Source organism: Mesoplodon densirostris, chromosome 8, assembly GCF_025265405.1.
Source record: "Mesoplodon densirostris isolate mMesDen1 chromosome 8, mMesDen1 primary haplotype, whole genome shotgun sequence".
Taxonomy (NCBI): domain Eukaryota; kingdom Metazoa; phylum Chordata; class Mammalia; order Artiodactyla; family Ziphiidae; genus Mesoplodon; species Mesoplodon densirostris.
The window spans coordinates 100,096,259-100,110,870 of NC_082668.1; the positions used below are offsets into that span (position 1 = coordinate 100,096,259).

The following is a 14,612-nucleotide window of genomic DNA, read 5'->3' on the forward strand; positions in this document are numbered from 1 at the left end:
CAATAGAGTGAAGCACAATAAATGAGTTATGCCTGTAATTGTTTTTATGCTTTTCTAAATAGTGTAAAATACTCTGAGAGCTGTCAACAAGGTGTCAAATCCAGTGATTTAGTGGCACATTTTTTCCTTTTTTCTTTTTTGCATTTTCTGTGAAGCCAAAACAATTTCTATAGTTTTAAAGAAATGCAGAAGATAAGAAAGGGTGAAGTACAGATATCTTGAGAAACCTCTTGCATTGAAGAGGTTTTCATCTCAGAAGCAACATCAACAGCAAGCACATAGGAAGCTCCTGACCACAGGCTTGGAGGTCACTATAAGGCTGAGGGTAGAATTTGAGGGACCGCCAGTCCGTCAAATTTAATTTTGAAAGGAGGGGAAGATGCACTAGTTTGGCCTTCTTGGAAAAACTTACTTAAGGGATTTAGCTCATCTAATTTACCTTCCTTCATTCCTTCTAAAAATGGGCCCTTCCAAATTCTAAGAAAGCCCCCAAACTGTGGAAAAGTTTAATGATTATTATAGTAACATATTCACTTTCAGTAAAATTTATGGTATGGTATAGCTGTATTTATGATATGGTATAGCTGCATTTTTGTGAGTGTTATAAATATTTTGCAGGACATTAGTACCCCTTGTGTAATCAATGTTTGTAACACTTTTATGCCTCTTAATACTATAAGCTTTGGTTTTTTATCCTGGCTCATAGCTACAGTTCTGTATGTTTGTGAAGTTTGGGTTTTTTTGTTTTGTTTTTTTTTTTTGTATCTATTATTTTTAGTGACAGATCCTCAGCTGAGAATGTACTAACTAAATATATTTTTATTGTTACAGAAAATACAATTTATTTTGAAATAACACACTTTATACTACTTCTAGCAATTTTGAAGAAAATAGAGGGGTCTTACTATATACAATTTAGGGTAAAATAACCATTTTGACCTTTCTTTCCAAATAACTTGCATTTCCAATTATTTGTTTCTCCTTGCTGATAAAGTAATACTTATTGGCAAATGTACCTTGCTCAGATATAGATTTTTTTTTCATGTATCACACAAAAGGACTAGTTGAAGAAGGAAAAAATTCACATAGTATAAAATATGAACACATTTTAAAGGAAACGACTATTTTTAAAAAATTTTAATTGTATTAACTTCTTGTTATCTTGCCAACCTAACATGTTCAAGAAGAGAATAAGAACAAAAAAACCTGTCTCCTTTACTAACGGTTATTTTCTTGACTAGTACTTCCACCTGTAATCTATCAGTCTTATCAGTCATAGTTGAAATGAATGGAGCATCTTCCAAATTCTCCCATTACAGTCGGGGGCAGAAGCAACTGTGTCGAGCCGTGTGAACACTCGAAGGGAGTGTGTTAACTGCATTCATGAATATCACAAGCTTGCTATGAAACATGCCTTGGAGATGGGGACCTGCTTTACTTCCTTTACCATCAGCTGCTTACTAAGAATCAGAAATAAAAATTTGTTAAGACTGCAAATTCTAGATTCAATTTTAATCTCTTCTGGTTACAATTTCCCATGGTTTTACAAGGTGTACCTAAGTAGTTACACCAAAGAATAGGGTAAAGCTGATGAGATTTTTAAGGATGATACAAAATCTTTGAATCCAGAAATTGGTTTGTCCTCCAGAAATACATTGTGTTTAAAAATTTTTAATGTCTATTTAAGCCCATTTGTTAGTTAAAATGAACTTCGTAGAAAAATTAATGAAAAATTGACTTAGGAGACAATGCATCCCAATTTTTTTCTGGATTTTTCTAAAACATATATATATATATATACACACACACACACACACACACACACACACATATACACATATCTATATATCACATACATGCACACACATAAATTTTATTGTTGCTCTTGAAAGTTCTAAAATTAGCTCTTTCCTTTGAGTACTTTTACTAACTTCTTGAATTTATATCCAGTCTCTAATTTTGCTCAAAACCCATTGAATGGATTTCAAGTCTAGTGCTATATTCTCCATAGCAAAAGAGTAATGCTTCTCTTAACTGGCTGCTTTTTAAGCTTCATGGTTGTATCGGGAATGTGTTTTAAAACCTGTGTTCAGTCAAAGGCTTAAAGTGACCGTCAAATAAAATATTTCATAGTCAACGGCTCTCTGATACTTGACCTTGGAAAAATGTGGAACTTAACATAGACCTGGAGAATAACAAATAATACCAATTCCTCACATTTGTATCATGTCTATAATGTAAAAAGACCTCTCACATTCATTGTATCATTTTGTTCATCATAGCCATCCTGGGGAGGAGACAGAATGGGTATTAATCCCTTATTATAGGTAAGAAGGTGAAGGCTCATATCCACCACTGCTGGAAAGATAGAAAGCTAATGTTTACACTTGGGTTTTCTGAAGCCAAGTCCAATTATCACTTACTTTGCATTATTAGACTTCTTATGTTTGCCCAATGTATATCAAATACTTTCTTTAACAAGAAACATAAATGTTTACATTTTTACTGCAGCTGAGGGAAGCAATGAGTTCTGGGCAGACCTTGTCTGATTTGCCTCAAATTCCCTAGAATAACCAGTAGATCGTGTGACATATTACATAATTTAGATTCTTAGTACATTCTAAAGGAATGAAGGAATATATTTTCAAATGTCTTTATAAACATGATAAAAAACCTATCATGGATAAACAATAAGGTCCTAGTGTATAGCACAGGGAACTATATTCGATATCCTGTGATAAACCACAATGGAAAAGAATATTTTAAAAAGGATGTATATATATATAACTGAATTACTTTGCTGTACAGCAGAGATTAATACGACATTGTAAACCAGCTATACTTAAATTTAAAAAAACCCTGTTATCATGGCTAGATCCATAGCAAGAAGGTATTTATTAGCACTGTGGGTTCTACAAAGTGATAGTTACAAGTGGTTATGTGAGGATGAGCAAGAATAAGAAGAAACATGGAAAAACCATTGCAGTCTTGCCAATTTCTAGGGTATCTGCATAGATGCCAGTTAAAACTACATAAATCCAGTTAAATAGCTTATGTCAAAAACATTCAGAGCAAAGCATAAACCAAGGGGTTTCAGATTCATTGCTGTATCTACCTCCAAAAGGCTAAAATATGTGGTATGGCTAAGATAATTAAGGGTACTGAGAGATTCATTTAGTTAGTTGAAAGCATAAAAAATGGATTCCTGCTGTAGTCAATGTCATATTTTAGTACGTCTCATAAAAATAAACTTGTTTTGCTTGTAAAACATAATCGTTGTTAGTGCAAACTCACTTATTTTGACATTTAACTCTACATTCTCCTGTTTTGCTAAATATATTTCTGAAGGGGATTTAAAAGCCAATTGGATGAAGGTAATAAAAAGGTACAAACTTCCAGTTGTAAGACAAATAAGTACTAGGGATCTAATGTACAACATGTTAAATATGGTTAACGCTTCTGTAAGTTATATATGAAAATTGTTAAGAGAGTAAATCCTAAGAGTTCTCATCACAAGGAAAAAAAAGTTTTTATTTCTTTAATTTTTGTATCTATATGAGATGATGGGTGTTTAGTAAACTTATTTCGGTAATCATTTCGTGATGTATGTAAGTCAAATCATTATGCTGTACACCTTAAAATTATACAGTGCTGGATGTCAATTATATCTCAATAAAACTGGAAGAAAAAGTCATTTACTTTTAAAAATCCAGAGAAAATCTAAGATTCCATTATTAAATATGATTCCATTTTAAAACTCAGTCCTATATTAATTTATTATGATCTGAGAGGATTTTCATAATTGAAGAGATGAGGCAATGCAAGCAGAGATGTTTTGATTTTATAATAGCCCATATTAACACATACACGTTCCTCTCCTTTGGGCTGTAAGTATTTTGCCTTATATGTTAAGGTCATTCAAGCAAAGACTGTCATTTCTGAATATTTTGGGGTTACATAATTATTGCCAAGAGTCCTATCAAAGAACAAAACAAAATGAAAACCTGACACGTCCTCACTCTAACACACTCTGAAAAATGAAGATCACAAAAACATTCCAAGCAGCATGATGCTATACCTATTCCAAGACTTGACCTTCTGTGTTGGATGTATTTTAATCTCTAGTATTCAGATATCTGAGTCACTGTTTACCAGGCTCTGAGAATGACAGAGGAGCTAAGTAGCCTTACAAAACAAAGTGCCTCTACCCGGAAATTCAGATGTCAAAAATCACTGCATGCCAGGAGTTTCATTATCAGTTATCAGTCACCTTTCTAGAAAATTCAAGAATAAGGCAGTGAACTTCAAAAACATCAGGCCTCAATTTCATTGAATTCATGATAGTGTTTGGTTTTAAATCAATAAAAGATGGGTAATACAAGTCATGGTATTATTTGGAGATCTAACAGTAATTTTCAAGAGTTTCTGGGATTTATTCGAGTTTTTTTTTTTTAAGAGTTTTTTGTTTAAGTCACTAGTGAAGCACCTTCATTCTGATATATTCCTTTTTTAAATTAAGGAAAAATTTATGTACAAATCTTAACAGTATAAATCATGAACACACTTGTGTAACTAACACTCAATAAAGATATAGAACACTTCCATCACCTCCAAAAGATTCCTTTACCCTCTTCTAGTGAATCCTACCCCATATAGGCAGGCCCCCATTGTTCAGATTTCAATCACCATGGATTAATTTTGCCAGTTTTTGAACTTCATATAAAGGGAATCATATAGTATCCATTTTTTTGAGGTTCACTGTGGTTCATATTATTGGTCCATTTCTTATTGTATGACATTCTTTTGTATGACTATACTATGATTTACTTATGCATTTCTATTTTTGATGCACATTTGGACTTTTTCTAATATCGGGCTATCATAAGTAATACCATTACAACTACTCCTACATAAGACATTTGGTGAGCATAAGCATTAATTTATGTAGGTTATACACCTATGGGTGGACATGATGGGTCATAGGGGATATTAAATTTAACTTTAATAGATGCCAATCAGTAGTTTTCCAGATGGATTGTAATGATTTATACTCCCACCATCAATACCTGAGACTTCCAGTCTCCACATCTTCAGTAACACTTAATATTGTCAGTCTTTTTAATTTTAGCCATCTGGTGAGGGTGTAGTGGTACCTCATTGTGCTTTTAATTTGCAATTCTTTGATAAGTAATGAAAATGAGCATACTTGTATGTACTTACTACCCATTTGTGTGTTTTCTTTTATGAGGTGTCTGATCAAATTGGGCTGCTTTTCTTTTTTTTTTTTTTTTTTTTTTTTTTTTTTGCTATACGCGGGCCTCTCACTGTTGTGGCCTCTCCCGTTGCGGAGCACAGGCTCCGGACGCGCAGGCTCAGCGGCCATGGCTCACGGGCCCAGCCGCTCCGCGGCATGTGGGATCTTCCCAGACCGGGGCACGAACCCGTGTCCCCTGCATCGGCAGGCGGACTCTCAACCACTGCGCTACCAGGGAGGCCCTGCTTTTCTTTTTATTACTGATTTGTAGCAATTCTTTATGCAATCTGGTACAAGCCTGTAGCCAGATATTTTTTTTTTTTAATTTTATTTTACAAATTAAATCAGTTATACATATACATATGTTCCCATATCCCCTCCCTTTTGCGTCTCCCTCCCACCCTCCCTATCCCACCCCTCCAGGCGGTCACAAAGAACCGAGCTGATCTCCCTGTGCTATGCGGCTGCTTCCCACTAGCTATCTACCTTACGTTTGGTAGTGTATATATGTCCATGCCGCTCTTTCACTTTGTCACAGCTTACCCTTCCCCCTCCCCATATCCTCAAGTCCATGCTCTAGTAGGTCTGTGTCTTTATTCCTGTCTTACCCCTATGTTCTTGATGACATTTTTTTCTTAAATTCCATATATATGTGTCAGCATACAGTATTTGTCTTTCTCTTTCTGACTTACTTCACTCTGTATGACAGACTCTAGGTCCATCCACCTCATTACAAATAGCTCAATTTCATTTGTAGCCAGATATTTGTAGTACAAATATTTTCTCTCAGTCTATGGCTTGCCTTTTCTTAATAGTATCTTTGGAAGAGCAGAAGTTTTGAATTTTGCTTTTGTCCACTTTACAAATTTTTTCTTTCATAAGTAGTGCTATATGTGTCTTCACTAAGAAATATTTGCTTACCCCTAAGATTAGAGAGACATTCTCTTGAGCTTTCCTGTAGAAACTTTATAGTTTTGTGTTAAGCCTGTGGTTCATCTTGAATTTAATTTTTATACAGGGTCCAGGTAGAGGACAGGTAGGTTCCTTTTCTTTCATACATATAATGTGTTGTTCCACTGCTATTTGTGGACTTCCCTTTCCCCATTTAGCTGTTTTGGTGATTTTGTAGAAAATCAAATGATCGTCTAAGTATGGAACTACTTCTGGAATACTATTCTATTTTATTGCCTATTTGTCTGTCCCTATGTCAGTAACACACTGACTTGATTACTGTAGCTTTATACCAAGTTGTGTAATAAGGAAGTGTAAGTCCTTCAACTCTTAGTCTTTTTCAAAATTATTTTGGCTATTTTAGATTCTTTTCCATGTAGATTTTAGGATCAGCTTTTCTTTCAGCTTCTATAAAGAAGACTATTGTAATATTTAATAAGGATTATGTTAAATATATTAAACAATTTTGGAAGAATTGACATCTTGGCAATATTAGATCTTTCAATCCATTAACATAGTATATCTCTCCATTTATATAGGTCTTTAAAATTTTTTTCTCAACAATATTCTGTGGTTTTCTGTATCAAGGTTTTATATGTATTTTATTAATATATTCCCAGTTTACTATTTTTATGCTATTATAAATAATATTGATTTTAAATTTTCATTTTCAAATTTTTTGCTGCTAGCATACAGAAATACAATTGATTCAATGACCCTGATAAACTCATTTATCAGTTCAAGTAGCTTTTAACAGATTCTTTAAGATTTTCTATGTAGATGCTCATGTTTCTGGAAATAAGACAGTTTTATTTATTTTTATCCAATCTATTCTTTATTTCCTTTTATTACCTTATTGCACTACCTAGAATTTTAAATGCAATGTTGAATGGAAGTGGTAAGAGTAGACATCCAAGTCTTAGAATGAAAGTGTTCAATATTTCACCATGAAGTATTGTTAACTATAGGCACCTTTTGCCAGGTTGAGAGAGGTCTCCTATTTCTAGTTTGCTGAAAGTTTTTATAATGAACGTCTTTTGAATTTTGTCAAATGCTTTTTCTGCAAGTATTGAGATGATAATAGGATTTTTCCCCCCTGTTTTCCTCTTAATATGGTAAAGTACCTAAATGATTTTTGAGTACTAAGTCAATGGAGGTCATGATGTGTACCCTTTTACTATATTGCTGAATTGGATTTGCTAATATTTTAAGGAATTTTACATCTAGGTTCATGACAGATATGGGTGTACAATTTTCTTACTTGCAAAGGCTTTGTTAGTTTTTGTCAGGGGTTATATTGACAATTTTCCCTCTTCTTCCATGTCATGAAAGAATTTGTGTAAGACTGGCATTATTTTTTCCTGAAAAGTTTGAGAGAATTCACCCTCTCTCAGCTGAACTGAAAATTAAGAATTGAAACGAGAATTAAGAACTGAAGCCATTTAAGCCTGGAATTTTCTTCATGGGAAGAGTTTAAACTACAGTGTTTAAAAACAGATATATGGACATTCAGATTACAATTTTTTTCTTGTGTCTGTTTTGGTAATTTGTATCTTTCAAATAATTTAGTAATTTAATCTGAGTCATTAAATTTATATTGTGTATAACATTCTTTATCCTTTTGATATATATAGATCTATAATGATATATCTTCTTTCCTTTACAAGTTATGCTTTTTTTTCTCTTTTTGATCCTGCTAGTAATTTTATTTTATATTTTTCAGAGAACCAACTGTTGCTTTTGTTAATTTTTGCTGTTGTTTGTCTTGTTCTATTTCATTGATTTCTGCTTTTATATTTCTTACCTCCTTCCATCAACTTATTTTGGTTTAATTTTCTTAACTTTTCTTTGCTTACTTAGTAAGGTAGAAACATAGATAATTGATTTATACGTTCTTTTCTAATATAAGCATCTAAAGCTACAAAATTTTCTCTTAGCATTGCTTCAGCTGCATCCCACAAATTTTCATATGTTGTGTTTTCATGGTCATTCAATTAAAAATATTTTAATATTTCTTCTTAACCCAAGAAAAGTCATTTTATCTTTTCCTGGTTCTGTTTTTTTCATCTCTAATGTGAGAATGTTGTTATTAAAGATCTCTAAGTCTATTTTATATTTACCATTGTCTGATGATTGGTTGAGTAACTAAAATTATAATTTTTAATTGGCCATAGTATGCAGCTTGCCTTTAGAATTGAACAGATTTTAACATTTGGTCATTTATTTTTAAAGCACAAAATGTATTAAAATATTTTTAAAGACATTTTTAATGTGAAAATATTTGAATTTCAAAGATGTTACTTAGTAACTTTCTCTAGGACTATGCAACACTATTTCAAAGTGAAACCATATACCTATTGAAGACAGGAGACAAAAACCATAGTTATCTAACTACAGTAATGTATTTGGTCTTTATGTTTTCAGAATAAGTGAAACATTAAAAAATAAAGATTAAAAATAAAGAACAATGTTGAGAAATCAAATAATCTGTAAATACAGAAGTTAAAAAAGAGCTTCTCTAAACGGGACTGTGGCATCATAAATAATGTATTTGATCTTTGTTCCTGGTTCCTGGCACAAAGTTTCAAAAACCCATGAAATTTCCTGAGTGACAGGAGACTCTTTGTTATGCTAATTATGTGACTCATGGCATAAGACCCCTTAGATTGCTTCAGGATAGGGCTGCTCACCAGAGAGACAAATCACATGATTAGAGGGTTGGAATATTGGGGCAGCATCATCTGGGAGGAAAGGAGGGCTGGAAGTTGAGTTCAATCATATGGGCAATGATTTAATCAGTCATGCCTATGTAATGAATCCCCATAAAAACTCCTGACACCAAAACTCGTGGCATGTTTTGGTTGGTGAACACACTGATGTGCCAGGAAGGTGACACACCCTGACTCTATGGGGAGAGAGCATGGAAGCTTCATGTCTGGGGCCCTTCCAGACCTTGGCCTATGCACTTCTTCATTTGGCTGTTCCTGAGTTGTATTCTTTATAATAAAACTATAATTGTAAGTAAAGCACTTTCCTGAGTTACTTGGCTCATTTTACTGTAGTACCCCCAGTGGGAGTAGAAACAGAATAAGGATACCATAGAGAAAAAAAAATATACTTGTTGTAGAGAACACTGGTCATTCTCCATATTGATGAAATAAAAATTCACATTTTAAGGCAAGACAAGAAAAATTTAAACATATTTTTTTGCTCTGCCCATCTGGGCCTCTTCTCTCCCCTCTAGTGTCCATTGTGCATCTGCATTATGCATTAACCAAACCTCCTCAATGGCAGAAATACCTGCTCAATCATAAAGATCAATTTTTTTCCTCCTGGCACCAGCCATGTAACTCCTTAGAAATTAACCTTGCTTTTTGCAATCTTGTAAGGGGCCAAGATGACCCACTGCTCACCCTGTATGTGCAGACATCTTTGGTGCACTTTACGTACAATGTCAATGCATCATTTCCCTTAAAGATAGTGACTGGTGCAAAACAGACTGGTCAGATGACCTGGAAAGATATTGGGTCACACCTAATGGAAGATCTTAACTTAAGTACTCACTTATGACCTTAGTACTTGTATTCTGCCTATTTTACAAGATCATTGTTTCTTGCATTACCAAATGTATGACTGTGATAAAATTAATGATGATTAGGCAACTTGAAACAATTGACCAAATATACAGTTCTATAAGATCAATGATTATAATAGTGTAACTCTAGATATGGGAAGAAGCAACAAGAGGGAACCATTTCCTGAACCATAAGAGACTAGTATGACAGGCGTTCCAGAGGTTTTTGGCCACTGTTAACAGGGTTTAGTCCAGTAACAGTACATTGAGTGGCCTAACAACGAAATTCTTGCCTAACCTGGGCAATGGAACAAATTGGTCATGAAATGCCTCCCACATCCTGGTCGAAATTAAGACCTAAAGGTAAGGGATTGTAAAATAAAGAATGTTGCCCACCATCCAGTTCTACAAGAATCAAGTCATTAGGCACTGAAGTTGCTGACTTACAATACACCCTGAAAGGAATTCAGGGTGAAGATCACGATGCGGTGCTTTGTGCTGGGGGAAAACTGACAGAACTGGCCTCAGATAGTTAGATATTTTCAGGAGAAATTTGTTGTGAACTTGGATTCTTGCATCTTCCCATACTTTGAAAAGCACTAAAACCATTAACTAAAATGTCTGTTCCTTGTGACTAGCAGCAACCTTCTACTGAGATGTGTACTTGATTGCATGCACCCTTTTGCCGAAATCACATACATACTGGCCTCCCCCTTTACCTCTTCAGAACAGCTCTCAGAACTCTCTGAGAGACTGTCTCCCAAGTTATTATCTTTATTTTGGCTCAAATAAAATTTTCCATTTCTTTCTTAGATTGGCTATTGATTAATTTTTTGTCAACAATATCCAGGCTTGCTTTTTCACATAACAATAGATTTTTGCAGTTAGGTACATGTTCACCCAGCTAAAAACTATATTTCTCAGCCATCCTTGCAACTATGCATGTATAACTAAATTCTAACCAGCAAGATGTATGCAGAAGTGTTATAAATCCTCCCTTTCTCTTTTTATGATGAAAGCTATTTGCTGCCTCTGCAAACCCTAACCCTAAACCTAACCCTAGCAGTTTACCTTTTAACAGCAGATAGCGACTCATTTGTTAATTTCTTTCTCTCTTGAGATTGGCATCTGAGATCCAAGACTAGACCCTCTTTAAAACATGTATTATACTACATAGGATTATTTAATACATTTATTTGAAAGATTAATAAATTCTGCCTGAAGTCCCAAGAATGTGTTGTGGCCAAGTTGGTAATAGTAAGTCACAAGGCCTGGATTCTTTACAGAGAAGATGTACGTCGATATGCATAGTCACTATTTCCAAAAACATTTGCATAGACACAGAACATGAAAGAGGCACCTGTAGGAAAAACTCTTCCATCAGGGCCATGGTCCATCGGTGGTGCAGCTGCCAGGATTTGGCTGGGTGACTGATGTCTGCTGCATGGAGGATCAGGGACATGGTTTTGGCTTTGTCAAGCCTGTCAAAACAAGGACATGTTCAAATTATCAGAACAAAGTAACCAATTACAGTCTCCTCTGAGTTCAAGCCCACATACTTTTAACATGAAAAAAAACAAAACAAAAAACAAACCTACCCTTCAGGCTGCTGCAAACTGTTTCTTATATTTTTAATTTGCTGGAAGTGACCAGACATGTCTGTAGACAAAACCATTTCAATCACTAGGTTCCGAAGATCCCTGTGGAGTCATCAAAAGCAGAAAGGTTTGTTTGGCCACTTTTTGTTCTCAAGTGAAATATTTCCTTAATATTGCGAATTACATTTTATTTTTTCTAATGGTATGAGCACAAAAGATGCTACATTTTAAATGTAAAAGAGCTTACAAAAGTTTGGCTTTAGGATGTTGGCAGGAAAGTGATTTGTGAATGATGCTGTGCAACATCTCCGTTTAAAGAACTGGATGCTTTCCCTCCCACACCTACATCCCTCCCCCACTCAAAATTTCTAAATATTATTTTTAGAAATAATAATTAATATCAGAAAGAATCCTAACCAATTTTAAAGAAAAAACTATTCTAAAGGCAGAACTTGTAATTAAGAAAACCACCACCATTTATTCAGTATTTATTCAATCAAGGCAGTGTTCTAGGTGCTTTTATGTGAGGGGGTACTATTATTTCCCACCAGAGGGGATTGAGTTGTTTGCTAAGTCACACAGCTAGTAAATAGCAGAGATAAGATTCACCCCCAAGAGTTCCCACTAGCAAAGGTGACACTTGGATCACTCCACTGTACCAAGCTTCCATCATGAGAACTCCAGAGAAACCAAGGCTATAAGTGAGCGGGAATTCTCTGTTTAAGCCCTGGGGGCCCCGATCCTACATATCATAGACAGAGCTACTGGTACTGTTAAAATTTTAACCAAGACACTGCAAATACGGTGAACATATCACAAAGCCTATGAATGAATAACTCATTCTCACAGTAAGCAGGAGATGAGTAATGCCAGTAAAGGCTTGCATGTTCTACAATTCATTGCTTGCTCAGTACAGATAGGTAAAAAAGTCACTTATACTGGAAATGATATTTTATTTCATTCTGTGGCCAGTAGAGTAAGCTAAATTACAGGTGTATGGTAAACTTGAATTGTGATCTTGTGTCAAAGATATTTTACCTAAAGATGGTATGATTGAATGATTTGTTTTTAAGAACAACCACATATTGGAGATTCTTGCTGAAAATTATGGGTGCTCAATTCAGTTGGATTTTTAGATAGGAGCAATGAGAAAACAATACTCTGATTACCGTTCATGATATTGGATAGCTTGCTTAGAATTCTTTTACCCAAATATTAAGGGAATGGAAGCTATCAAAGATAGTTAATACTTATTCTCAATTACATTTTTTCTTCTAAATTACGAGATACCCATGTTACAATACCAACTGTACCAAAACACTCATGTTAACTAGGAAAAATGAGACAAAAGTTTTATGAAATCTATAAAATTTAATAAATACTTTGTACTTTGCAGATGTGATGTTAAAAAAGAGACAACAGACCCAAAATGGAGTCCTTGTGCTAAGCCCATATCATCAAACCAAGACTTAATACCTCCTCCAGGATTGGAAACTTAAACCAATCAATGTGGAATTACCTGGTCAGCACTAGTGAGGTAATCCACCTGATAGACCCCTGTCATCCCCCAAAGGAAGGTGACTTTGCCTGAAACAATCAGCTCCTTGTTAGAATAACTTCCTTGTCCTCCTCTTTCTGCTTATAAAAGTCTGCCATTTTGTACAGTTATTTGGAGCTCCTTTTCATTTGCTAGATGGGATGCTGCCCAATTCATGAATTGGGTTGAATAAAGCCAATAAGATTTTAAAAATTTACTCAGTTGAACTTTGTTTTTTAACAGTAATCAATAAATGTTAGATATTATCAATAATCAACTAATATCAACAGGCAAACTAGTGCACAAAGGAAATGTTACTTTATTTATACATTTTTCTTGCCAAAATTTAAAAATTACTGCATTTATAGTTACTAAAGTTACTTTTAAAAATAGATTTGCAAACAGAAAACCTAAAAACCCTTAAAAAGCTACCCATATTTTATTTTATTTATTTATTTATTTATTTTTAATTAATTAATTAATTTATTTATTTATTTTTGGCTGTGTTGGGTCTTCGTCGCTGCGTGTGGGCTTCCTCTAGTTGCAGTGAGAGGGGGCTACTCTTCATTGCAGTGTGCAGGCTTCTCATTGCCGTGGCTTTTCTTGTTGTGGAGCATGGGCCCTAGACTCGCGGGCTTCAGTAGCTGTGGCATGTGGGCTCAGTAGTTGTGGCACACGGGCTTAGTTGCTCCGCCTCATGTGGCATCTTCCCAGACCAGGGCTTGAACCCCTGTCTCTTGAACTGGCAGGCGGAATCTTAATCACTGAACCACCAGGGAAGTCCCGTTATCCATATTTTAATTCTTGGTAAAATAGTATCAAGTTTATACTATTAAATAAATCTTTTACAGCTTTTTGGAAACAGTGTTAAATCATATGATAAATCAAATCATAAATCATGTGATATTATAGTATGTGTTAAAAAAATTTGGGAATTTCCTGGCAGTCCAGTGGTTAGGACTTGGTGCTCTCACTGCTGGGGCCACGGGTTCTATCCCCGGTTGGGGAACTAAGATCCTGCAAGCCTTGTGGAGTGGCTGAAAAGAAAAATTCTATAAAAACACTCAATTAGGATGTTTTGTACAGTAACTTCTTAGCTACTGTACAAAAATATAAAATATTAGAGGAGTAAATTATGAGAATAAATAATAAAGATGTTAAAGAACAAAGTGTAATAGAAAAAAATCACACTGAAATAGCAACAGAATAACTTTGAGAAGAAAAAAGTTAATTCAAAGGAATAATAAAATTAATAATACAAATGTTACCTCTGGGAATGATAATCACTGATGAAGAAATAAATTAATACTCTAGATGTAAACAGTCAATCTCTCGGACCTTAGGAAACACCTCTGCACTTGTGTCCCTGCTTCTACTTTTGCCCTTCTATTTTCCCCATACCCAGCAGTGGTGGCTTCACAATTAGATCCTGGCCTTCCTAGTTTGGTGACCCAACTGTGCTATTGTTTCCTGTGGTGTAAAATGAGAGGCCTGAATTGGGTTCCCAAAACAAAATGCCTCCTTCCCCTGACTTCAGAGCTTTTTCTACAGTTGCAAAAGTGAGCCCATATTTTTTCCAGCCTTGAAAATCCAGGAAGTTTTAATATTTGGAGAAGTAACCATGGGAAATTAGGGCTTGTGTTAAACCCTGAATTAAACTTTTATTTATTTATTTTAAGGCAGATCTTAATTCCAGGT

The 14,612-nt window shown here is 34.7% G+C and overlaps 1 protein-coding gene across 6 annotated transcripts in view; it reads right to left on the reverse strand.

The window, feature by feature from the left end:
- Nucleotides 1–14,612, reverse strand: part of PDE1A (phosphodiesterase 1A) — a 356,805-nt gene that overhangs the window by 57,076 nt on the left and 285,117 nt on the right. For all 6 annotated transcript variants that reach the window (XM_060105857.1, XM_060105860.1, XM_060105858.1 and 3 more), the window contains 2 exons: nucleotides 11,378–11,479; nucleotides 11,140–11,260 (listed from right to left, as the gene is read on the reverse strand). In XM_060105857.1, the coding sequence (XP_059961840.1) occupies nucleotides 11,140–11,260; nucleotides 11,378–11,479 (223 nt within the window). The remainder of the gene's footprint in view (nucleotides 1–11,139; nucleotides 11,261–11,377; nucleotides 11,480–14,612) is intronic.